Source organism: Rhododendron vialii, chromosome 12a (assembly GCF_030253575.1).
Source record: "Rhododendron vialii isolate Sample 1 chromosome 12a, ASM3025357v1".
Taxonomy (NCBI): domain Eukaryota; kingdom Viridiplantae; phylum Streptophyta; class Magnoliopsida; order Ericales; family Ericaceae; genus Rhododendron; species Rhododendron vialii.
The window spans coordinates 24,173,312-24,198,942 of record NC_080568.1 but is presented as its reverse complement, the minus strand read 5'-3'; the positions used below and the strand labels follow the sequence as shown (position 1 = coordinate 24,198,942).

The window sequence follows — 25,631 nt, the reverse complement described above, 5'->3', positions numbered from 1 at the left end:
CAATCTTTTAATTTTTCATTTAGATTAAGGATCTACTCGGTTTTAAAAAAAATTAATTGAACTGCTCGCTCAGATCATTCGACCCGAAGTGGGCTCCGCGTGACATTGAATGCACTCCGATTGGTGGTCGTAGTCGCGTGACATTGAATGCACTTCCTATCAATACAGTAAGCAAGCACACCAAGCTCCAAATAACTCTAGAGTAGTAGTCAAGTACTGTTTGTCAAACCAACAACAGTCAAGTAACAACCAACTACAAGCAAGCAATAATATAAGCTAACAAAATGATCAACGATAAAGAAGTAAAGAGGAAGAATATGTCATTGATGAGCAATAAGCATTACAAAATAGACGAACGACCAACGGCTAACATAGTAAAGACAATGACACTATATTTACACAAACTAACTAGAGTGATAATAACCACGTCGGGTCAAGATTGAGGGTCTGTTTGGAGGTTACGATAAAGCAAGGATAGAATTAAGTACGTGTTCGGGAGATTCCCCCCCCCACCCACCCCCACCCACCCCCCACCCAAATTTTGAGATTCAAGTTTTTCAAAATTACTTTGTAGTGTTCGTAAAAAATTCAAGAGAATGAATTCTTGAATTCTACGGATTCTGAAAAAGCTAAAAAAGAAATGAGATTTTCAAAATCCTAAATCTGGTTTTGAGTGAGTAGTTTTTTAGATTCTGCAACACAAATTGTCAAAAAAGAATAAAATTCTCATTATTTCTCAACCGCAACAAAATAGGTTTCTTAACTTTTATTAAAATTTGTAATCCAAAATCTGCAACAAAATCTAAAGCTAAAATCTAAAATCTGTATCTACACCTATCCCAAGCACGTCCTAGTAAGAAAAGTGTGAGAAAAATGTAGACAAAATATATTGTGCGCAAAATTGAATTTTCTTATTTTTCTACTATCTCCCTCTTATTTTTTCATATGTTCCAAACAAATTTGATGCCAAAAGGACCAAATTGGAACTTGGGTGAAACTAAAGGGACGATTGTTGAAATTTATCATTTTTCAAAACATCACCATTCAAAAAACTGTTTTCACGATTAAAGAATAGTCAAACTGTATTCATTTCATCCACGATTGTATTGGTTAGTTTACCGTTGACATTGTGGACCGAGTTATATTTATTTATTTTTAAATTGGTCAATATCATATATTCATTTCTTTTCTAGCTTTTCAGAATCCGTAGAATTCAACGGTTTCGACCTATTGGACTTATATACTACTAATGTGAACCGTTCATTCCGTAGTCTTTACTAAGATTAACTCGTATGTTTAAAAATTAATTTACTTAATTATCATTGAACACATGAATAATTTGTATAAAAGGGACAATTCATATAATTTTAAACTTGAATTTTTTTTTAAGCATACATTGAATGGATGTTGGTCACGTCAGGATTGTTAACTTCAACCATGCACTGAATGAATAGCCAAAATATGATCTATTTTATCAGATTTTATCTCAACAATACACGGATGAACGATTGAAATCTATTCGATCGAAATAAAATTTGAGCCGTTCATTGCCGAGTATGAACAGCTCGAATAGGTCAGGGAGAGACAACAGGATCCCTCTAGAAACAATAATGCTTTGTTCGGAAGTCGAGGAAAGTGAGAAAAAAGAAAAGGAAGAAAAATGGGAGAAAATCGATAAGAAAAGGGAAATGATAGATTTTTCTATTTTCTCTCCTTTTGTTTTTAATTTTTCTTTCCTTCCTCTTCAAGTTCCAAACAGAGCCAGCTGTTCCACCCCCAATTGCCATTATCACCACCTTCTCTTCTGACAAGGGTTTTACCCAAAACTGGCAATATACTCCGAAATCATCGGCATCGCAAACCCAAAAATCTACGCTGGATTTGCTAATTACGGCGACCGGTACACAAAACGACATCGTCTGGCCAGATCCAATCCCTAATTCTTTCAACCCCCCGAACCTTCCCCAACTCACGGTGCGGCGCGTGTACCTCAACACGGGAACCCCATAAAGTGCGTAGCACAAACCACGCGCGGAAAGAGCGTTGCAGGAAAAACGACGCGAATGAGGATTTTTCTTTTACCCGATATATTTATATTTAACAGTTGGGTTTATTAATTTGTTCCTATTTTTTGTTTCAAAATAGGCCCCGAAGAAGAAGAAGAAGAAGAGGGAGAATAGAAGCGATCGGATATTCTCTGCAGTCGCATCTTTGGAATTGGGCAGCTTCTGGGTTGTTCTGTCCGGAGATCGGACGAATTGCTGAGAAGATGAACAGATGGGAGAGGTTGGGAGAGCCATCTGGATCGAGGCTTGGCGGCGCCCCCTCTCGCGCCCCCTCTCGCACCGTTACTCTCGGTGGTCGTGGTGTCCAGCCTCAGGCCCCTGGTCACCGCACCATCCACTGCAATGATCGAGAAGCCAATCTCATGGTCAAATTCAAGGTCCTCTCTCTCCGTCTCTATCTATTATATACATGTATATATGAACCCATGGGTAGGGATTTGGTGCTACGGGCATTTGCTCCAGCTTTGATTGGGCGGTGGGATTGGTTTCCAGGGTTGTTCGAGGTGCGCCTACAGGACACCTCAGTTATAAAAAATAAATTGCATGTACATACGGGGACGGATTCAGGAATGTTATTTAGTGGGGGCATCTTGTTAATCATAGTGGTGAAAATTTATTTTACTAGTTAACCACGATAACACCATATACAATTAAGGCATGCATTACAAACTATAGAAATATATAACACACACTTTCGCTTTAATTATGTAAAAATGAGTGCAAAATCTCAGACAAAATTTGAGAGTATATTTTACATGACATTGACAAGTTTTAAAATGATCGATATAGTTTTATTAATGATATTATTTTAAAATATTGTTCTTAGACTGTTAAAAATATGTACAATTTAAAAAGAATCGATTTAAATAGACAAATAGTTTGGAAACCAACAAGTATAAATGCTCCATATGACAAAATTGAAACATAAAACTAATTATATATGTATATTTTCGAGATATATGCAAGTGTGTATGTGTAGTAGCATACTTAATTTCATAATTATGCTAAATATACGAAAATATAACAAATTTATTTTAGTTTTGAGTGGGGGCACGTGCCCCCACATGCCCCCCTTTCCCTCCGTCCCTGTGTACATAGGTGTTTGTAATCGGGGCACTCGCGTATATTTTATGCGTTTGAGGGAAAGAACTTGATTCATTGTCTTTCTGCCATTTTAAAGAAATTTATTTGATGGTTCACAGGATCGAGTTTGGTTTTGACATCTCGCATTGATTTTAGAATTGAACAGTGAGTTTGCGTACTTGAGGTGAAAAGACCGGGGTGGAAGCATAATAAGACGATAGGCGTTGCCTATTTAATCAAATGTGTATTTATCGTGGGAAATGGATGCTTTATACTTCCTAATAGGGTCATAAAGAGAGGTCTAGGGTGTCAGATGATGTGGTTGCATTGGAATTTGCCATTAATAAGCCCCCATCTGAGCTTCAAAAATACCTAAATCAATTATTCTTTCTTTTTGCTTGATAAATTGATTCTAAGTTGCAATGATTGATTGCGCAATACACTGATAGTTTCTATTGGTTCTAATTATCGCATTAGTTTCTCCGGAACTGGTTCAATGGCAGGGTATAAGTTATATTAGTTCAAGCAAACTGCACTGGAAGCGCATGCGATGCCTAGTGTTGGGGACCTATTATATAATTATTAAAGGATTGCGATAAACTTGAATGAGGGAAACCGCGACAAGAAGAATGATCTTAGATTCTGCAACTTAAACTTTAGCTGTTACTTAGTTCTCCTACTAAACCAATTTCGCTATAGGTGTTGGAGTTATAATTTATTTTCTTGCTGCCCTTTGAAGGTATCTTCCCTAGTTATTCGTTTGCTTTAGCACAAAAGGAGGTCTTTTAGTAGGGGAGAAAAAAATGAAGAGGCTCTTTCCTCTTGGTGGGAATTGTTTGATCTTCTCTTGATGAAATTGTTCTTGCATAGGATTCAGTCTGCCCCTGTCAAATATAGTGGATTTAGAGCCTTCAATGTTGTCTTATGTTTTCAGGTCTGGCCTCTCTTTCACTTTTTGTTTTTGAATATTGAGTTTTGTAATGCAAACCAAAGATTCCATTAAAATTGTGGAGGGAGAAACTTCTCAAATGGGAATACAAAGAGTAATGTTCTTGATAATTTTATTGTTGAAAATGATTAAAACTACTATGGAAGGAAAACCTAGGCCAATATATATGGCTAACCAGGTACAAACGCTCAAAGCAAATATAAAAATATAATAGTACCGTATTACAACTTGCATGCTACAGCATGACTCAAAGAAACTCGTTCTCAAGTTACGGTAGAGTTTTCAAGCAAATAGGGCTTCAAAGTGTTCCACATTGAATGGTGTTGGAGATACTCAAATGAGAGGGTAATTGGACTTGGTAAGCATTATCATTGATCTTGCGCAAGACTTCACAAGGACCCACTTTCCGATCATTCAACTTTAGGCAAATAGGGCATCAAAGTGTTCCACATTGAATGGTGTTGGAGGTACTCAAATGAGAGGGTAATTGGACTTGGTAAGCATTATCATTGATCTTGCGCAAGACTTCACAAGGACCCACTTTCCGATCATTCAACTTCATGCAAGTGTCATGAGGATGCCTTTTCTTGCTCAAGATAACCCGTACCCATACAAAATCCCCTTCCTTGAATAGAACCTCCCTTTTGGGTGCATCAAAGGCCGCCTTGTACTTCGCATTAGACTTCTCAATTTGGAGCTTGACTAGGCGTGGATATTCTGCATAAAGGTAGCCATTTCTTTCGCCTTGGAATTTCCCTTCTTAGAAGTTGGCAAATGAACTTATCAACCACACTAGAAGGCTTTAACCCATAAAAAAAAATGGGGTGGTGTGAATGGTGCGATTTAGAGGAGAATCGCAAAAGCAAACTCCGCCAAGGGAAGAATGCCTTTCTAACTTTTTAGATGCTCACCAACTAAGCACGACAACAAATTTCCAAGACTCTGGTTAACCACTTCCGTTGGACCATTGGTTTGAGGATGTAAAGAAGTACTAAAGTGTAAGTTGGTACCAATTTTCTATTTTTCTTTCACAAAGTACTCCAAAAGTGGGCAAGGAACTAAACATCTCTATCTAAGATAGTAGAAGTAGGAACGCCATGCTATTTGTAGGCCTCCTTGAAATAGAGATTGACAATGTTACGGGTCATTTTCTTGAAACGATCACCATCATGATAGAATCAAATAGAGATTGACAATGTTACGGGTCATTTTCTTGAAACGATCACCATCATGATAGAATCACTATGCCTTTGTGTAGGAGGAAGCACCTGGACCTATGAAGCATAGACACTTCTAGAGGGCGGTTTGGACATGTCAAAATACATATGGGACACATAGAGTGTCCATTAAATTTGATCTATTTTTTTTGGGGACACGGCGGGGACACGGGAGGGACACGTATTGACGTATATGGTCACGATAGGGTTAAGTATGCAATTTTTTGAAGTTTTTTTTGGGGCAAATGTGTATTACTTGAAATACTTTGGGTTGAAAGCGTAATAAGATGTATTATGTATATATAATGTTTGTTTATATGCATTGATGCTTCATGCTTATACGTATATACGTGTGTTTCCAATGGTATTAGATAGATATTGTTCATTTATTTATTTATTTTTGCTGTGTTCCCTGAGGTATCTGTGTCCCCTTTATTTAGAAATCCCGTGTCTGTGCTACATAGCCCTGGATAAACACTCAAAGCAACTAAAGAGTGTAGAAAGACAACAGTACCCCTACTAAATACTACGTTGTTTTGTTCCAGGTATGAGTTATTTAGACCAGTATACGAGGTCTTTGCAAGGAAGACAAAGCCGATGTTATATGGGATCTATCTTATATAAGGGGATTATGTAAATGGTTGTTTTCCTTTTCTTTTCTACGCCCTTTGCGTTTGTCCTCTTGGAAAAGCATGCATTTTCTCGGACAAAAAATATTTTTCCTGTAGATAATTTGAAATGTATTTTTACACCAATCAAAGGAGCTCAATAAGATCTATTTAAGGTGTAAAAAAATTCAAAAAAATTCAACAAAATATGTATCTTTTGTTCGAGAAATGCACATTCTTCCAAGACGGATAAACAAAATCGGGCGGAGGAGTATTAGGTTTTTTGAATTACCCCTCAACTCCCCAGTAATGTCCCCTAGGGGGACTTTACATGAAATTGCCCTTTCATATGTCCTAGCTGTGATAAGGACCATCTCCAAAGCGATATACCAAAAATGACGGTGGAGGAGATCGGGAAACATTTCCAAATCTCAATCTTACAGATTCCTTCCTCCTTAGGGCAATAGATTCCTTCCTTCTTCGTCTTTTCACTCCTATATCAGTTGTGTCGCTGAAACTTTACCCTCCTGGCCTCTCCACACCTTTAATTAGGCTGCGTTCTTTTGCACATAACTTAAACTTAACTTAAAATGAGTTGGTTTGTCATTATTTGAATTTTTTCGCATTTGTTAGTTTTGCGCCAAACTTTTGTGGATTATTGATTTGTCTCGACGAGAGGAATCAGAAAAGTAAAAAATTTGTATTTTTACCTAAGTAATTTGAGAAATAACCAATTTTTAGCAGAAAAAGTGAAACAAGTTGAATTATTTTGAGAAATAAGTGGTTATTTCCCAAAATATTTGGGTAAAAGTGCAATTTTTTTACTTTTCCGATTCCTCTTGTCGAGACGAATCAATAATCCACAAAAGTTTGGCGCAAAACTAACAAATGCGAAAAAAATTCAAATAATGACAAACCAACTCATTTTAAGTTAAGTTTAAAAGAATGCAGCCTTAATTGCCATTCGGAGAATTGCTCCCCCGTTCGAAGTCCCTCTAAGAACTGTAATTTGCAACTACCACGCTTGTTCAATATGTATCTTACTTTGAAAATCATGGTAACTTCTTCAGCAAAAGTTCTTTGTCGAAAATAACTAGCCTCTATGCCTCCCTCCTGGGTGTACCATGTGCATATCGCAAGATGGTATTCCAAATCTTGCCAACCCATCTCAATGGATTTCATGCATACCTGTGATTCTGTGAAGGTAATGGACTTCTTTGGCAAATCACGTCTTGGTTAATGAAAACTCATAGTTGTCTTCGTTGAGACATTTTTTTCATGGAATTGGACGTGTTAAATTCAAGAACTGGACCTCCTTAGGTCGTAAATTGTAGGATATTGTGACATTGATCCAAAAATCGGAGGCAGATGCGTTGGCATTCTCAAAACATTAGATGTTGAGGTTAGTATGTATTGTACCTTATTACGTAGGAATATATATAATAGTGAGTGGTGTGGCGGGGAGTGAGGTGATTTCTATCCTTGATCCATGCGGGGGCCTAGAAACAAATGGAAACTCAGTGGGCCACGATCCATGTATTGCAAAAGTTCAATTAAATAAATTTCAGCGAGCTACTCCATTTGTGAATATTTATCGTCAAAAGTATGCTAGCATAGAAAGAGTTCCTTTCAAATTATTATCCTCCTGGCAAAACTATTTTACATGGATTCAGTTGTGTTTCAAGCATTGTCTTGATCATTTTTGATAGGGTGTCAAATATGTATCCAAAAGTTGGATATTAGAGCGTGGATATTTTCTGAACATTTGTATCTATTATCTATTGAAATGTTCTAGCATTAGATTGGATTGTTATTGGCTGTTCAAAAAAAAAATAGTGGATTGTTATTAAGTAGTGTACACGACAGTGAAAGGAGTTGGGAGAAAAGGTGATTTCTATAGTTCCCGTCCATGTGAGGGACTAGAATTTTTCCTAAAACATCAAACATAAGTTTGTTTCGATTGAAAATTAGAGGATCCAAGTGTATATGGGTTTCGGTCCGTCTCACACAATTTCTACGAGTTTACCCCGGTCATAGGAATTATATTTTGTGGACCCAGATACACAAAGGGGATAGAAGAGTACATTTATCATTGTGCAACCTACTTAAAACCCACCACCAAAATAAAGAAAAAATACCTATACATTGCAAATCTTAAGGAAAAAATGTTGCATTGAGATTTGACAGAGATGTGCTTTTGTCGGCATAAGAAAAACACTTTGGGTTTAAAACTGCAGTACCATATTTACTTGTAAGGTGCCATGAATGAAGTTGGTTGAGCAAGAAATTGTTGATCAGTAGAGGCTGTTAAGTTATTGAAATTTAGCTATTGGAGTGCCTATTGTAAATCATTATTCCCATTGTACGAGAACTTTTTTTTTAATGTTTCGTACCACGTTTTTTAGTTATACAATTAACTCTCCTCTTCATGGTGTTTATTGCTTGTACATGTAGTTGGATTTGCTTTTCAAGGGAAAAAGAACTACTTGGATTTATTGGGATTTTGACTGGAATTTGGATTTATTGTTTCAGGGAAATTCTATATCGACTACGAAGTACAACATTCTTACTTTTGTACCGAAGGGGCTGTTTGAACAGGTAAACTTGTTCTCTACCTCCGAGCAATAGAAGTGGTGATTGATTATCTTGCAATTAGTCCCTATTGAATTGTTGGGATATTATTGTAACCTTTGATCAGACTGCTAAATTAATCTGGTTGTTTTTGGTTCAGTTCAGAGTTGTTGAATTGTAGCCGGTCTGTTCATTGTTACGAAGAATGCGAACCATAGTATTTTATGATGCATTGATGTTTGAAATATTAGTTATAGGTTTTACTCATTGTTGGGAAATTTCCCCTCCATTTTTAGTTTGGAACTCGTCATTTTACCTAGATTTCTATTTTCTAATTTGGAAACGGTGGTGAAACTTCTGAAAACACGAAAAGATCAGAATCCTTTTAAAACCTTTTAATTTGAAGAAAGAAAACCATTTCTGGAAATTGTTGGAGTTTGAATTTTTGGTTAAGAGCTGGAATTCCTTTGAAATTTTTGAGTGTATGTACATCTTTGTTTAGTTGCATTTTGTACTTCCATTTGGAAACTATGGAATCAGAGGTGATACAAGCAGGAAATGTTATTTTTAAATTGAACTTTGTTGATATTGACAAAGTTGGTTTCCCCCTCCCCCCACCCCCCCCCACCACACACACACACACACACACACACCTTCTCTACTTTTTCTTTTGTGAAAAAAGGTTCTTGTTTTTCCTCTGACAGTTCAGGCGGGTGGCTAATCTCTACTTCCTCACGATCTCAATTTTATCGAGCACACCAGTCAGGTACGGCAAGTAAAATAAGAGCTATTTTTTCCCTCCATTTTCTCAAAGCATTCAGTAGAGCTACTAGAATGACACTGCAAAACAGCATGCTTCAGGATTGGCTGTCTGATAATGTGCCTTGTGAAAACTTAGTTGATGATAGCTTTAGCTATTGCGACCAGCTGTGGCTGAGTCAGTGGACACATTTGTCTGCAAAGTTTGGTCAATTCACTTCCACTTGTAGAGAATTGTTGTTGGACTCGGGGGTTTGTTGGGAGTTTTTGTTTCTCTTGGGGCAAGGGAGGTTGGTGGGAGGTGTGGAGCAAGGTTCTCCAACCATAGGTTTACTTATGCCCTATGTTACATGGACTTGGGTGCGGGTGCAAGTCCAAGCGTCGGACCTTTCTAAACTTTAATCTTAGGATACGTGGATATGTGTCCCCAACTTGGGTACGGGTAAGGGGACACGTCCTGAACTCTTGTTTGTGTTATATATTGCATAATTTTCTCAGATTATGTACCATAAACTATGTTTACAAATGTATTTAAACAATAAAGGGTTAAGAAAATTATGTTTTTGCTATTTTCCTATTTCCTGTCAATGTGAAATACACAAAATACCGCTTTTCTAGCTCATTTGATATTTTTTTTTGTAAGTATCTTAACAATTAGAGGATCCAAGTGCCCAAAAGGATACGGGTGTCGGACACATCGATAAGGGTACTTGAGCCAAAATGAAGGATCCATGTAACATAAAGTTATGCCCCACTATATCTGGTATTGCAAGGCTTACAGATTAATCTTGCGGATAACGAAACCTGAGGGGAGTAGAGCAACCGGCACGTGAGATGTGTTGTGCTTTTTAGAGTCCACTGGAGCAATTCATAATCTCCAACTTCCTAGCTTTTTTCCGTTTCTTTTTGTTTGAATTGTTTATTTTCTTTTTTGTGTGTCATATGTGCTTCGTTTCCTCTTTTCTCAGTAGTTGAAGCTTTTTTAAGTACTGGAGTCTTCATATTTACTGTAGACCTGCAGTTGCCGTAGTCAAGAAGAGTGACATGATAGTAGTGGATAGTAGGGTGAGGGGAAGAGGAAGACATAAACTGTCTTTGGATGCCGTGAAACGAAAGGATTTGGGCTTACTAAATTTAAGTGAATAGGTAGCCCTGGAGTCTGGACATAGCTCAATGGAAAAATAGGATTCATGTAGCCTACCCCAATCGAGTGGGACACAAGGCTCGGTTTAGTACTTTGGTTTAGAACTGTGCTGAATAATTCAGTGAATGTGATAGTATTGAGGACGGATTTTTTTCCTTCTTGGGATTTCAGCTGGGACTTGTCTTTAGCTACGTTTGTGTCATTTGTTTTTCTTCAATGCCTTTTCCCTTATCCATTTTAAACTACCTATAATAAGTATCTTGTATTCCTAATTGCTTACGTTTTCCTTCTCCCCACCTGTGGAGCTCTATCATTGATTATAGGCCTTGTATTGACAAATGCATCTATCCACGCCCGGCTCTTTCTGCGATGCATTTCTTGTCTCTCCTTATGCATGTTATATGTGCGTCTCTAGTGTTTCCCGCTTTCTCTTTTCCCCTCCGTGGAGCTCCTCCGATTGCTGCTAGTGTGGAAAGGTTTCTATTGCTGAATCTGTTTAACTACGACTGTGTCTTTTGGCCATGCATTTTGTTTCCTAGCCTATGTATTGTCTGCGTCTCTTGTCTTGTTTTCTACTTTGCTCACTGAATTCCCTTTCCCCACCTATGAGCTCCACTCACCCTTCGGTGGTTGGGCTTGATTTCGCATCTAGCACGAAGCAGAGGTATGCTAGGGCTTGGTTTAGTATATATTTTAGTAAAACTCATGTTTGTTTAATTGGTGATGATACAACCAGGACATTGGTCTTTGAAATTATTTAAAAACCAAGTTTGGTCTTCAATTCAAATTTACCTTGCTCTTTAAATTTTTTTCTTATGTTTCTTGATTGTAGTTACTAAAAGAAAAGGACATAAGAATTTTATATTATGAATTACACACGAAAGGAAAGGATGTATAACAATGAGGGTACATATTTTCAATGAAGGGATAGAGATCCTGGCTCTGCCCTGCATATACTTGTTGTTCCTCTTTCGTATTTTTGCGTGCATGATAACTTTGAAAGCGAGAAAAGCTACTGCTTATGTGGCCATGCTTTGATATACTGTTTCATGCTCTTCCCTTGACATGTATGTGTGGCTGAGATCATAAGAGATTTGCTAAAGTAGTTTTAATCATTGTTTTGCACCTGCACCTAATAAGTTTTGTTTCATGCAGTCCTGTATCTCCGATAACAAATGTGCTCCCCCTAAGTATGGTGCTTTTTGTATCCCTTGTGAAGGAGGCATGGGAAGACTGGGTGAGTTATATTCGCTCATTGGCTTCTAGTTTCCAAGTAGTGATCTTCTCCCCACGAAATGGTTTAAGAATATAGAATTGATTGCCTGTAATGCTTGCTTAGCTGGAAGTCATATGTCCTAACTTTCATTAATCTGCACGAGAGTATGGATAACAGAAAATTGCTCATTGCCCTTACTTTCTACTGTTTTTTTTTCCTCCTCCATTATGTGGAACAGAAGCGCTTTCAAAATGATAAGGCAATAAATAATTCTTCTGTGGACATGCTGCAAGATCAAAGGTGGGTAAGTGTCCCCTGGAAGAATTTGCAGGTTGGAGACGTTGTCAAAGTAAGTGTGCTACGATTTTGTATCTATATTTTTCAGCAGTTTGTTATATGACGAGACTATTTCTAATTCGTAACTTGAAAAGGCCTCCAATGTCATTGATATCATCTTGGCAGATTAGCCCCCTCCTCTTTGTTGGTCTTCACATCTTGTAATACCCATTTGTATCTCTTTTCTACTGTCAATTGTCTTGTTTGCGAGTCATGTTCTAACCTTTTAGTTCTTTTCTCTTTTCTCTTTTTTCTTTCTTTCTTCTTTTTGTTTTACCCTCGTACTCATAACCAATAGTTAATGTACATCCCATGTAGACTGAGAAGGAAAGCTTCTGCCATGTTTTCACCATTTATGAAGCAGATATTACCCACTCAGATAGCATTGTAATGGTTTCAACCATCTATGATAGAATTATTTCCAACCAGTGGTTAAATTGTATAGCAGTATTCCATAGACGATATACTGTTCCAGTTATACTCCTCGGGTTCCATCTTTCCATTATTTTTGGATTTCCAAATTTTACAGGAGTGAATTATTAGTACTGGAATTGTTTTATACTGAACTTTAAATGTTGCTACGGTTGCAGGTTAAGCAAGACGGATTCTTTCCTGCGGACCTGTTGTTCCTCGCTGGTACAAACGCAGACGGTGTCTGTTATGTTGAGGTTTCTACTCATAGCTGCATTTTCCCCATTTTACGAATCTTTTGTTCCTCTTTGAGAATTGGACTTGATTCCGTTGGAAAGGATCAAACATTTTGTTGATGTTAAATGGTTTTCTACATGCTCTCTCCCTCTGGGCCTATTAATATCCTTGCTTTTACTTCTTGCGTTTCAGACTGCAAATCTGGATGGTGAAACTAATTTGAAGATCAGAAAAGCATTGGAAAAGACTTGGGATTATGTGAATCCTGTAAAAGCATCTGAATTCAAAGGTTTACCTTTTGAGCATGGTTCATTGTAGTTAATTTTAAGGAGCAATTGTTGGATAATGGATATCCTTAAGGCTCTCCAATGAACATACTCCTAAAAATGACCACACGAGTATTGGGTGTGCATACGATATGGTACAATTGTAGGCACTCCGGGTACGTGAACTACGGAAAAGATTATTTTGTTACTTTTTCATTGTTGGGCGTGGCTCGTGTGCGTTTTGGGTATGCACCAGGCACTTATGTGGCTGTGGGTATGATGTTTATTATTTTGGGTTGGCGTGTATGGTCAGGTACATCTTGCCATGCATTGGGTACTCACATACAATTTTCTTACAAGTATAAGGGAAGCAGAATAAAAATACAAGTGCGTCAATTTATAAATAGAACAATTGAAGGGTGTATCGCTGGACATTTCCAAATCATAGAGAGCTTAGGATTCTCTCATCATGTGGGGCGCTTTTAGAACTGAACTTCAGTTTGTAATGTAACAACATCAAGCCCGCTGAATGGAGCTTGCTTTTGGCTTGAACTCTGGGATCTGGGTTATAGTGTGAATCCTTAACTTACTTTGATGTGAAACTTGATAGAGCTTGTCCCACACGGGTTAATTATAACATCCAAAACTAGTGAATGAGCCTGGGTGGCCTCTCCATTCATCGCCAATTGGTTCGCCAATTGGTTTGAGTTGGATGCTTTAAGATGGTATCAGAGCTAGGCTTTAGGAGTCTTTTGGACAAGACTCTCTTGATTGATTGCCCCGTTGTTTGTGCCATAAGTGCACCTTGTTTCATTTTGGTCCCAATATAATCGATCCTTTGTACGTCCGGGGGTGTGTTAGAGCTTGTTCCACATTGGTTGATTATAACATCCAAAACTAGTATATGAGTTTGGGCGGTCTCTCCACTCATTGCCAATTGGTTTTGAGTTGGATGCTTTAGCAAGACTCTTAGTTAGTACTTGCTTTAGCTACTTTTTAGTTTTGAAATTTCTTTTTCGTTCGGTATAATTTATCAAGTACTACCAATCAGAACTATTTTTTTGTCAACAACTTTGGCAATATCCATTCCCTTTTTTTTCCCATAAACGTTTTGCCTCAGATTCGTACCCGTGGTGTACTGGTACCAGTGTTAGTACTCATATTAGTGCTTCATAGAGGCCTTCGATTCGCTTCTCCTCTTCCTTGCACTAGATGTAACCATTTTTTCTTTCAATGTTGATGTTATATGATTTTACATTTAGAGTGCTGGCTCAAGCTTTTGGGTGTTGAGCTGGGGCCAGTTTGGCAAAAACTTTAGATAAGAGAGATAAAATCATGATGCATGCAAGATCCACTAGTCTTTATTTATTGTATGTTCTTATGATTGTTTTTCTGTTATTTTAGGTGAAGTGCAGTGTGAACAACCAAATAATTCGTTGTACACATTCACCGGCAATCTGATAATTGAAAATCAAACTTTACCCCTCAGTCCAAATCAACTGCTATTGCGAGTAAGACCTTTCTCGTTTTGTTTTCCATGTCCGTATACGCTGTCATATTCAAGTTTCTTTTCTATTTGAATTGAAATTTGACTGAAACTTTGGTATGCTTTGAGTTGGTATACGTACTTGCTCTTGCCTGCTTGGGTTTGATCTTTATGGACTTACATGAAGTACAAGTAATATGTTTTAGGACTGAGTATAGGTCTGCTAATTTTGTACGGTTCCTTAAAATTTTCTGTTAAAGTTTCATTGTTGGATCTAATATCAGATGTACCGATTAATTCTGGTTCTGTATATTTCAGGGTTGTAGTCTCAGGAACACGGAGTACATAATCGGAGCTGTTATTTTTAGTGGTCATGAAACAAAGGTTAAATAGTTCAGTTTGTAGCAACCATTGTCTTTTGCTTTTGGGTTTTGCATGTTGAGTTATTTCTGCAAGAACTGTTTATGGTTTGGAGATATCTATACCTTCATTTGAAATGCTAAACTTGATTGTGCTCTGGTTGCACGGGAGACGGTTTTGAGATAACTAATGCCATCTGTTGGCGGCTTGGTGTTGAGCGTAGAGTTAGTTACTCGATATCACTAGAAATTGTTGTGCACCAGATTAAGTTATTTGCTTCCTCTTTTGTTCTTTGTTTTCTTCCTTGCTAGCTTTATCTCTTCACTTGCTTTTTAATGTGGCCTGTATTGAATAGCATTATAAGTTATCATGAAAATTGATTGGATTGCAGGTCATGATGAATTCCATGAATGTTCCGTCCAAAAGAAGTACTCTAGAGAGGAAACTTGATAGACTTATAATCGCTCTTTTTGGAGTTCTCTTCTGTATGTGTCTCATTGGGGCCTTTGGAAGGTGTGCCATTAGCTAGTCTTTTCTTCGTATTGCAGTAGCTACTGTTTGCATTTTCTTTTTCGATGACATTCTTTATGCTTCTCAACTTACAGTGGATTATTTTTAAAACCCAAGTATTTCTACTTGGGTCTTCACGGTCCAGATCTATCAGCAGACATGAACCCCAGCAACATATTTTTGGTATTATTATTGTGCTGCAATAAGTGTACCCCCCTGGAATGAGTTTTTTTTTTTTCCTGACTACATTTATTGCTTCTGCAGGTTGGTCTTTTAAATATGTTTACCCTTATTACACTGTATTCTCCGATCATCCCCATTTCTCTTTATGTCTCAGTTGAGGTTGGTACTATACGGCCTTATTTGTGTTCCCAAGCTATGCATTTTCCTTTGGTTTATGGGTTAATTTTCTTCTTCTATTTTCAGATGGTCAAATTTATACAATCCACTCAATACATTAACAATGATTTGCATATGTACCACTTCGAAACCAACACCCCTGCCTTGGCACGAACATCCAATCTGAATGAGGAACTTGGACAGGTAAACTAGTGTCCTGCTGAGATTACGAACAATAGATTACAAGTTCTACCCTTTCTTCCTGTCAAGATTCTTAAATACAAGTTCTACCCTTTCTTCCTGTCAAGATTCTTAAAAAATTGCCTTTTAGGTTATAGTTCTCGAACCAACCTTGTGAGATTTGTTTATTCTTCAAAATTTGGGGTCATCTTCATAATTTCCCCTTTTCAATTTAGTCTCGTACCACTTTCAAAGTTGACTTTTCGCCTTCAATGACTTATTGTACCTTTGGCCAGGTGGAATATATCTTTTCTGATAAAACTGGAACCTTAACTAGAAACATGATGGAGTTCTTTAAGTGCTCGATTGGAGGAGAGGTATATGGAACTGGTGTTACGGAGATTGAGGTCGGAGGAGCACAGAGGAACGGCATGAAAGTCGACGAGGTATAAGTATAACCAAGCCACCATCACTTGGAAACTGGCACAACTTAATGTGACATCATGGATGATTCTGCTGTCATTCAATTCTCTCAGGCTAGGAAATCAGCAAACGTAGTACGTGAAAAGGGTTTCAACTTTGATGATGCCAGGATTATGAGAGGTGCCTGGAGGAATGAACCCAATCCTGATATGTGCAAGGTAGATGTGTTTAATGACTAAGATATGATTATTTGCCATTCTGTTACGAAGTGTGGTAGAACTTCCTATAATTTTGATGACACACTCTCCACATGTAGAGCATGGTTTATGTCAGTAGTTAGTTTTCGATTGAAAACCGTTAGAGCATGTGACAACAAATTATATGAATAGGATGGTTGCTGATATTAATAAAACAAGACATCTGAGTGTTTTCTATTATTAAGAAGACACGGACATGCTTGCTAATGTAACAAAGCATTGTATGTGTTTTTTTTTATTTCTTTGGTTACCTTGGTAAAATTGTTTTGTATATACTTTGAAGTATAATTCACAAACCAATATTCTAGTTTACACTAAATAGTTCATGCCTCATGGGAACGACTGGTTTCTAATTTTTAAGTTATAGTTTGTAGCTGTCTCTTCTATGGCGATTTATTGTGTAAGTCAAATTTTTGTCAGTACGTTGTGGAAAATGTGTTAATATAGCTCTACAGCTGCTAGAATCTGTTCAAAGTGGCTGTTGTATGTATGCTTGATCTGTGGCATGCTCATGCCACAGCAGGCAGGCAGACTGAAAATTGGTGTTGAATTATACAGGCAATTTGCAATTCATGGTGAATGCTTTTATTTTGTTTATAGGAATTCTTCAGATGCCTTGCTATATGCCATACCGTGCTGCCAGAAGGTGAGGAGACCCCAGAAAAAATTCGATATCAAGCTGCATCCCCAGATGAGGCTGCTTTGGTTACAGCAGCAAAGAACTTTGGCTTCTTCTTTTACAGGTCTTTATATGTATATATCTATTGCTTGTAGGCTTGTTACATTCTCTCTTTAACTATCAAGTTGTTTTCATTCCCATTTTGATATGATACCCTTTTGTTTATATCAAATAGTATTACATGGTAGAGTGGAATTACTTGGGATGTAAACCGAGTGGTTAAACTTGGATCCTCATCAGTTTTGTTTGATTTAGTTACGTAGGGAACTACAGAAAATTGTACTAAAGTGTCATCTCTTTCTTCATTAAGAGAATTTCTAGTAGTGAAAGAGTCTGCATGGTTTGCAGCTAATGATTTATTTTTCTCAGGCGCACGCCTACTTTGATCTATGTTCGTGAATCACATGTTGAGAAGATGGGAAAGGTCCAAGATGTTCCTTACGAAATCTTGAATGTCCTTGAGTTCAATAGGTGGGTACGTTCTTCTGGCTTGTTTTATCATTTGTTATTACATGCCTGATGATGCTAATGTTTGACTGTAAATTTTAATGAGTATCCAGTACAAGAAAGAGGCAGTCTGTTGTTTGCCGGTACCCGGATGGCAGGCTTATACTGTACTGTAAGGTAATAGGTTTTGTGTCTTTTTTTGGTGAATGGAAAATTTTGGTATGAAGTAAAATTACACTTGAACAGAACATGCCTTCTGCAGGGTGCTGATACTGTGATATATGAAAGATTGGCCGATGGGACCAATGATATTAGAAAAACAACCAGGGAACAGTTGGAACAATTTGGAGCGGCGGGATTGCGTACCCTTTGCCTGGCCTATAGAGAAATTAGTTCTGACACCTATGAAAATTGGAATGAGAAATTTATTCAGGCAAAATCCTCTCTTCGCGACCGTGAGAGGAAATTGGACGAGGTATTATAAACAAAAGGTGTTCTTTACTCTTTTTTTTTTTATCGGCGTGTTCTTTACTTATTTTCTAGCCATTCTTTTTCACTCTTTGAAAATTTTGGCATTTACTTTATCGTGTATACATATAGTTCTTGTCTGAGGTCTGTTTTTTCAGTAACCTTTAATTTTCAGTGTGACTTCTTTTTTCTTCAAGTTGATTGTTTAGCTTTCCATTTTCTTTGGCTTCTAGTGCACGGGGCCACGGAGTTTAACTGGGCCATGTTAATTCTGTTTTTCCCCATACATAGCAAAATTTCAAAGTTTTGGTAAAGTATCAATTGTTGGTCAGCAGGTTAACTACTAGTATCGTGGAAATACTCTGAATGCCTTCAAGAATAATTGGCGTTAAAAGTAAATGGCACGGTGGTGGAAAAAGCTCGAATTCATGTTGGTTTCTTACTTTCATTCTTTGACCTTAGTATATGGTCTAGAAGACATAGGTTGAAAGTGATTGAAAAAGAAAGGTCTATGCATAAGAACGTTCTTCATTTCTTAAATATCTCTTATGGAGGTACAATTACGATTTGAGGTCCACCATATCATAACCTAAGGAAGTTGAATTTTGCGTTGTGAATCTGCAGTAAGATTCCTATTTGTTATTTTAAAAAGAATGTCATAATATAGGATGTTCGAAATGTCCTTGGTACATATTATCATTCTGGTAGTGTTATTCTAGAGTTTTGATTTTGAGTAAAATAATACTTTTCCTCTGACTTTCTCTCTCATTTGCGGAGTGCTGAAATTATTGTGAAAGAAAAGAAGAGGGGAGATCTTGTCAGAAAGGAAAATTTTGGAGTCAAAATGTAAGCCTATAAGGCACCGACATGCCTAACTGTTGACATGTCAAGTCGGACATTGGGGACAGGCTTGGACACGTATGGGCATGTTGGCTCCTATTAACTTAGTTAATTTTAAGCAGGAGACACATTGGGGACAAGGTCGGTCAATAAAATTTGGAAAACTTAAGCTTATAGGTAAATTATGATGTTTAAAATATAAAGGTAAAACATGCAAATAAACAAAATTCAACCTCCTCCTTTAAGTCCTAATATTCAACAATAAAGGGAAAGAATTACGAATTGGAATATTAGTGATATGAATGACGACAATTTGATACAATATATGCATACGTATTTTCTGTTGTCTGCTCACCGTGTCCATGTCCCAATTTTTTTTAGAATTACAGTGTCCTTGTCTAAAAACATGTCCATGTTGGTATCCATGCCTTCTTAGATGTAAGCTTATCATGATTCATGAGATTGCCTGAGGGAGCTTAAATATGACGGAAACGGGCTGACAACTATGCCTTTAAAAAATGAGAGATACATGTAGTGTCCGTGTAGACCTTGCAAGTGCGACAATCTTTGTTGCTGTTATTAGTTGAGTGACATCGCGCACTTTCGGGCTTCCAGTTCACCTTCTCGTTTTAGGATAAAAACTAGGGTGAGGAACTTAGTATCTGTTTGAGTTTGACTTTGAGGTCTGTATTTTCTTGTTGCAACTGTGCTAATAAATAGGGGTGTTAAAAAACTGATGGACCGAAACCCCCCGAAAAATCCGACCGATCGGTTCGGTTTTTGGTCGGGGTGATGGTGGAATTTTTCCGAACCGAACCGAACCAAAATCGTTTCGGTCTCGGTTTCTTGGATTTTTCGCCGGACCGAACGGAATGACTATATATTTTACATTAAAAATAATATAATATTTATATAAATATGTATTTTTATATATATTTTACATATATACACTTAAAATTAAATGGAAATTTTATATTTCAGGTGGACCGAAATCCCTGACTGGACCGATCCCACCCGGAACCGAACTCAACTCCGGTCGGGATCGGTCCTAGAAATATTTGGACTGAATCGAATCGGTCTTCGGAAATTTCACCCCGAATCAAACCGAAATCACCCCTACTAGTAATAAAAATAATTGGTTTTGTGGGATGTGGCGACGAAGATGGGTTAGTTGAATTTTTTATCTGAATTTTGTATTAACTCAATTCAAATCTAGGTCAAATTACAAATATGCCAAGTTCCAGGGCTTTACAGGCTGCTGCTACGCTTCCTCATCTCGATAAGATGATTCATTCGTTTACTGGTTTATCTTATGCGGGAAGATGTATCTTATGCAGATGAGTCTTTACTTCCTACTAATTGCTTTTCACAAACCAGACTCATTTTTTTACTACTTTTGTTGCACAGGGATTCCAATCTAGTTGAACTTTTTGATAATGTGCTGTAAAGTTTACCAGATTTTCTAGGAATTTCTGGTTGCAGCTTCATATGTTAATTCAAATATCATGAATTAATGGGTTTGTTATCGTAATTGTATGATCTGGTTTACTGGTGTTAGTTGCTATCTCAGAAATAGAAGGATAGAAAGATGTCAATCCTCGTTGATAGTTAATTGCTCATCAGGAAAATAAATAGTGATCACTACCTTAAACCACACATACACTTGTGCAGGTTGCAGAACTCATAGAGAAGGATCTTGTTTTGATTGGGTGCACGGCTATAGAAGACAAACTTCAAGAAGGGGTACCTTCCTGTATAGAGACTCTTTCTAGAGCTGGAATCAAGATTTGGGTTCTAACAGGGGACAAAATGGAAACAGCCATTAATATAGCTTATGGTTAGTAGTTAGAAGAGTTTTTGAATCAATTTTCTTTTCCGTATATTTCCTACTTGATGTTGTGTTTCCTCTTTTGTATCTGCAAAAACTTGAATAAACTCTCCCTTTCCTTTGCCTCAGCATGCAAGTTGATCAATAATGACATGAAACAGTTCATTATTAGTTCAGAAACTGATGATATTCGAGAACTTGAAAGAAGGGTAAGGAGTTAATTTATGGGGTTTGATTGAAAGGAAATTAAAAAATTTGTAGAGGTTTAGAGTGTGTATTAGTTTGAAAGTTGCTTTACATTCTATGGCCAGGGAGACCAAGTTGAGATTGCACGCCATATGAGGGAAGCAGTGAAAAATCAGCTAAAGAAGTGCCACGAGGAAGCACAGAACTATTTTCAGACTTCATCTGGTCCAAAATTGGCACTTGTGATAGATGGGAAGTGTTTGATGTATGCACTAGACCCGAGTTTACGAGTAATGCTACTAAATCTGTGCTTGAATTGTAGTTCAGTCGTTTGCTGTCGAGTTTCTCCTTTGCAGAAAGCACAAGTAAGCTTCCTTATTGTGCCTTTTTAAAATTTATGCTATTATTTTTTTGGTGACATTTAAATTATCGTGGGACTTTAGGATCTCGTATATGTTGTTTGGGGTATACTCTGTGTTTAAGCTTATCCATGATGTTGCAAAGCAGAAACTTTTGATCTGCTTCAGGGTTTTAAATCGCGGTATCGGAAAATGCAATGGTATCAGTGATATGGCCATATACTGGGCCATATCGGGCTATATGTAAGTAAATAACGGTATCGGTGGTCCGAAATTCCGTTATGGAACAGCCGACGATATGTGATGGCCTTTATTTAAAACCCTGAATTTCTGCTTGTTTTTCAAAGCAAAAAATGAACACGTTATAGTTACTGCCACACCAATGATGGCCCTACTATTAATGGTGACGAGAAACAATTTTTAAAATTTTGATCACTTGGTCTATGTTTACAAATGCTTTATTTAGTGAAATGACAATGTATTTGTTGTTCCTAACCAAGGTGGGAGTTTGGTTTCGTGGAGGCTTAATACTCATAAACCACGGGTACTTCAGTATATAACAAGTTTTTCAATTGCTGATTGAAACCTTTTGAAATCAATTACGTCTTAGACTAGGAGAGCTGCTAAGGAAATTGAAAAAGTAGATTGGACTGGGTCCATGACTCCACATGCTATTTATATTTGATTTTGGAAAACTTCTGAGGTTTAATGTCCTGGTTTTTTGGCCTACTCCAAACAGGATTTTGAATTGTCATCTTATATGTTTGGCGTATGCCAAACTTGAGCGAAGTCAATGGAAACATCTCAAGCATTTTGGGGTTTTCCTTAGAAGCCCTTTACTTGACTTTATTACCTACTATCATTTGAATTTGTTAATTAGTTGACTGGCTAGAGCTTTATGTATGTTGGGTTGAAATCTGAAACACTTGATACTGTTTCCAGGTCACAAGCCTTGTCAAGAAAGTTGCACGAAAAATAACACTAAGTATTGGTGATGGTGCTAATGACGTCAGTATGATTCAAGCTGCTCATGTTGGTGTTGGAATAAGTGGTCTAGAAGGAATGCAAGCAGTAATGGCCAGTGATTTTGCAATTGCTCAGTTCCGCTTTCTTACGGATTTACTTCTTGTGCATGGACGATGGTCATACCTCAGAATATGCAAGGTTCTACTTTTGTACCATTTTGCTTGTATTTATTCTCATTCTCTGCCTGGAATTTTATTGTTTTCAATGGTTGAAAATTCTTTACTGCAGGTTGTTACATACTTCTTCTACAAGAATCTTACATTCACATTGACTCAATTTTGGTACACCTTTCATACGGGATTTTCTGGGCAAAGATTTTATGATGATTGGTTTCAATCTTTATATAACGTCATTTTCACAGCCCTACCTGTGATTATGGTTGGACTTTTTGAGAAGGTACTGCATTCCATTTTTCTATATATATGATCTAATATAAAAGGGTTACGATATTTCTGTAATTTATTTTGGTTCTTTCCAGTCCAATACTTCCTTAAATTTTGCTTTATTTAGCATTAGTTCTGCTTTAGTTTAGATTTATTCTGTAATTTGTGTCAAGAATAAGGATACAATTTATTGTTAGAGATTGTGTTGTTCATTTGGTTAAGTGTTCTTATTCTGGAAATCCTAATTTATGCAGACCAAGTAAGAGTATTTTTGCCCACTGTTTTGTTTTGCGTATTTATGCATCAAATGTTGGTGTAAATCAGCACTAAATGCTCAATTATGTCTTTGGCAGGATGTCAATGCATCTCTTTCCAGAAAGTACCCTGAGTTGTACAAAGAGGGAATAAGAAATACCTACTTCAAAAAGAGAGTTGTGGTGACCTTGGCTTTGTTTTCATTTTACCAATCGCTAGTTGTGTATACTTTTGTGGCCACTTCAAGTTCTAACAGTGTCGATTCATCTGGCAAGATGTTTGGTCTCTGGGATGTCAGCACGATGGCCTTCAACTGTATAGTAGTAACTGTTAATTTGCGCATTCTTTTGATGTGTGACACAATTACAAGGTGGCATCACATAAGTATTGGAGGCAGCATTTTGGCGTGGCTTATGTTTATCCTTGTATATTCAGGTGTTTACACTCCCAAGGTAAGTCTTCATCTTTTTTGTGCCAACCACTTGTTGAATTAGGGCCGGTTTGATTCTCATTACTTATTTGCTTACTAGTTACCAGTAGTATTTAGTAAGCAATAAGCAATATGCAAAACTAGGAGTAAGTAAACTCGTTTGACTGCCAATTGCTTGTTGGTTTTGTTTAAGAAACTCAAGAGTTACCAAATAGTCTTATCAAATAATGTAATCCAACGAGCCCTTAGTTCAAAACCTCACTTTGTTATCCTCTACATTCAATGCAGGGTATCTATTCTGTCTTCTACGTCTTGATCAGCACGGTTTATTTCTACGTCATGCTTCTTCTTGTTCCCATTGTTGCACTTCTTGGCGATTTCTTATATCAAGGGTAAGAATAAGATCTCGGACTTGCCTTCTTGAAGTAATCTCTAGTTACCATAAATGGGCAAGGGCATAACGGTGTGGGAAATATTGTACATTGGTAGCTTTGCACACTATATCTCAATTTAGTCCCATAATATTGATTCCTTTTAGAGATACTTTACTTGTTAGCGGAACAAAAATAATGCTCTCAGATATAAATTGGAAAGTATTTACTTTAAGTTTCACCCTTGTGATTCCACTTTGTCTATATTCGTAAGTACTCCTGAGGGTTAGAGACTTAAGAGTTGAAAGACTTGCATTTTGGGAGATCCTAAGGCAGCATTTAAGGAAAGGGGAAAGAAAATAGAGAAGTTGAAAGCTAAAATGGATAGGACTACCAATGTGGGTTTCATTTTGTTTTGTTATCATTTTGCATTTGTTCTATGTTCATTGAACGAATGCAATCCAATTCCAAACAGAGCCATACTTTGTACATCTTTGTCAAAGTTAATCTTCTTTATTTGTTATTTGGCTTCAGCATTCAGAGATGGTTCTTCCCATACGATTACCAGATCATTCAAGAAATGCACAGACACGAGCCTGATATGAGCAGTGCAGGGTTGCTGGGGATTGGCAATCAGCTCACGCCAGAGGAGCAGAGGAGCTTTGCAGTTGCACGGCTGCCTAGGGAGACATCCAAGCACACAGGTTTTGCTTTTGATTCGCCGGGTTATGAATCCTTTTTCGCTGAAAAAGCTGGTGTTTTTGCCCCTCAAAAGGCTTGGGATGTAGCAAGGAGAGCCAGTATGATGAGGTCAAAGCCGAAAACTCCTCGGAGGGATTGATATGTGGAGAATTTACATGTATATACGTTTTTTCTTTATTTTTCAACAATTTTCAGTTAGAAAAGATGTAAAACTAGATGTGTCATATCCTAGTTTTGATTCTTTTATACGAGCCTTCCTTCTTTTCAGGACTTTTAGTTGTCATTAGGATTTTCAGATACATACGAGGTTATATTATTGGACTAGCAATATCATTCTTTTGTTTTTTCTTTTTCTTTTTTAGATAGAAACACGATCATTCTTTCGTATCAGGGTCTTTTGTATCATTCCTTTGTTTTTTGTTTTTTGTTTTTAGATAGAAACACAATCATTCTTTGATTCTTTCGTATCAGGGTTTTTCGTTTTCTGGACTATGTATAAACCAATTCCAAAGGTGATTTCCAGGATTTTCCGGGGCATGTTGGTAGGAGCTTGTGATACTTTTGCAGCCTGAGATTTTGTGTTGTCTTAGCTGCCAAGGCCGGGTAATCTAATTAGGTTTTCTGGATACAAATTATTGTCTATCTTGTACCGTAAGACATTATTTTCCCACCCTCCTTTGCTCAAACTCCTCAAGACTATATTCGAATGCTTGTGATCTTGCGTAGCAACGAGAAATTGTTACTTGCTAGTATGAATCAAACCTCACCGCTCTACTATGAGATGAAATAAACCTCTCGAAAATTTTAGGCCAGCCTCGGCTTTTAGGTTACTCAGACAAACTTAAAAAATGGAACCTTTTATGACTTTGCTCGTGACGAGCAAAATCAAAGATTAGTCCGCTTAAAGCGCATAATTATTAGTAGTCACCGGATCATGATCTCGTGGCTACACAACTTGAGTTTCACTCCTTGGTCTCATGTTCTCCGATGAAATGATATCTCGTGTCGATGCGCTTACTACTATCATGAAGCGCAGATTCTCGACCTATGATAGTGCTAGTTTGTTGTCAATGCAAAACCTCTATTGACTCCTCTTGAGGCAAGTGGGGCATCTTCATCAAATTTTCAAGCCAAATAGCTTCACAAACACAAAAAGTCACTATAACATAAATAGCTTCGCACGTAGAAAGTGTATAATAGGTTGTTTTTTGAACTCCATGCAAACGCGGTCTCTCCCAT

At 37.3% G+C, this 25,631-nt stretch overlaps 1 protein-coding gene across 2 annotated transcripts; it reads left to right on the top strand.

Moving 5' to 3' along the window:
* The first annotated feature begins 1,646 nt into the window (after positions 1–1,646).
* On the top strand, positions 1,647–24,740 carry LOC131310137 (phospholipid-transporting ATPase 3). Of its 2 annotated transcripts, none has more exons than XM_058336976.1 (27): positions 1,647–2,443; positions 8,456–8,521; positions 9,204–9,260; positions 11,553–11,634; positions 11,852–11,962; positions 12,540–12,617; positions 12,790–12,886; positions 14,268–14,374; positions 14,668–14,733; positions 15,101–15,222; positions 15,315–15,402; positions 15,484–15,561; positions 15,646–15,762; positions 16,035–16,184; positions 16,275–16,379; positions 17,019–17,161; positions 17,467–17,568; positions 17,658–17,721; positions 17,807–18,019; positions 20,524–20,689; positions 20,810–20,889; positions 20,992–21,231; positions 22,168–22,389; positions 22,480–22,647; positions 22,988–23,341; positions 23,608–23,711; positions 24,225–24,740. In XM_058336976.1, the coding sequence occupies exons 1-27, from the start codon at positions 2,409–2,411 to the stop codon at positions 24,529–24,531; spliced, it is 3,522 nt and encodes a 1,173-aa protein (XP_058192959.1). In that variant the 5' UTR covers positions 1,647–2,408; the 3' UTR covers positions 24,532–24,740. The 2 variants fall into 2 exon arrangements, with proteins under 2 accessions (XP_058192959.1, XP_058192958.1); XM_058336975.1 differs by having other exon boundaries at positions 9,199–9,260.
* Positions 24,741–25,631: the final 891 nt, after the last annotated feature.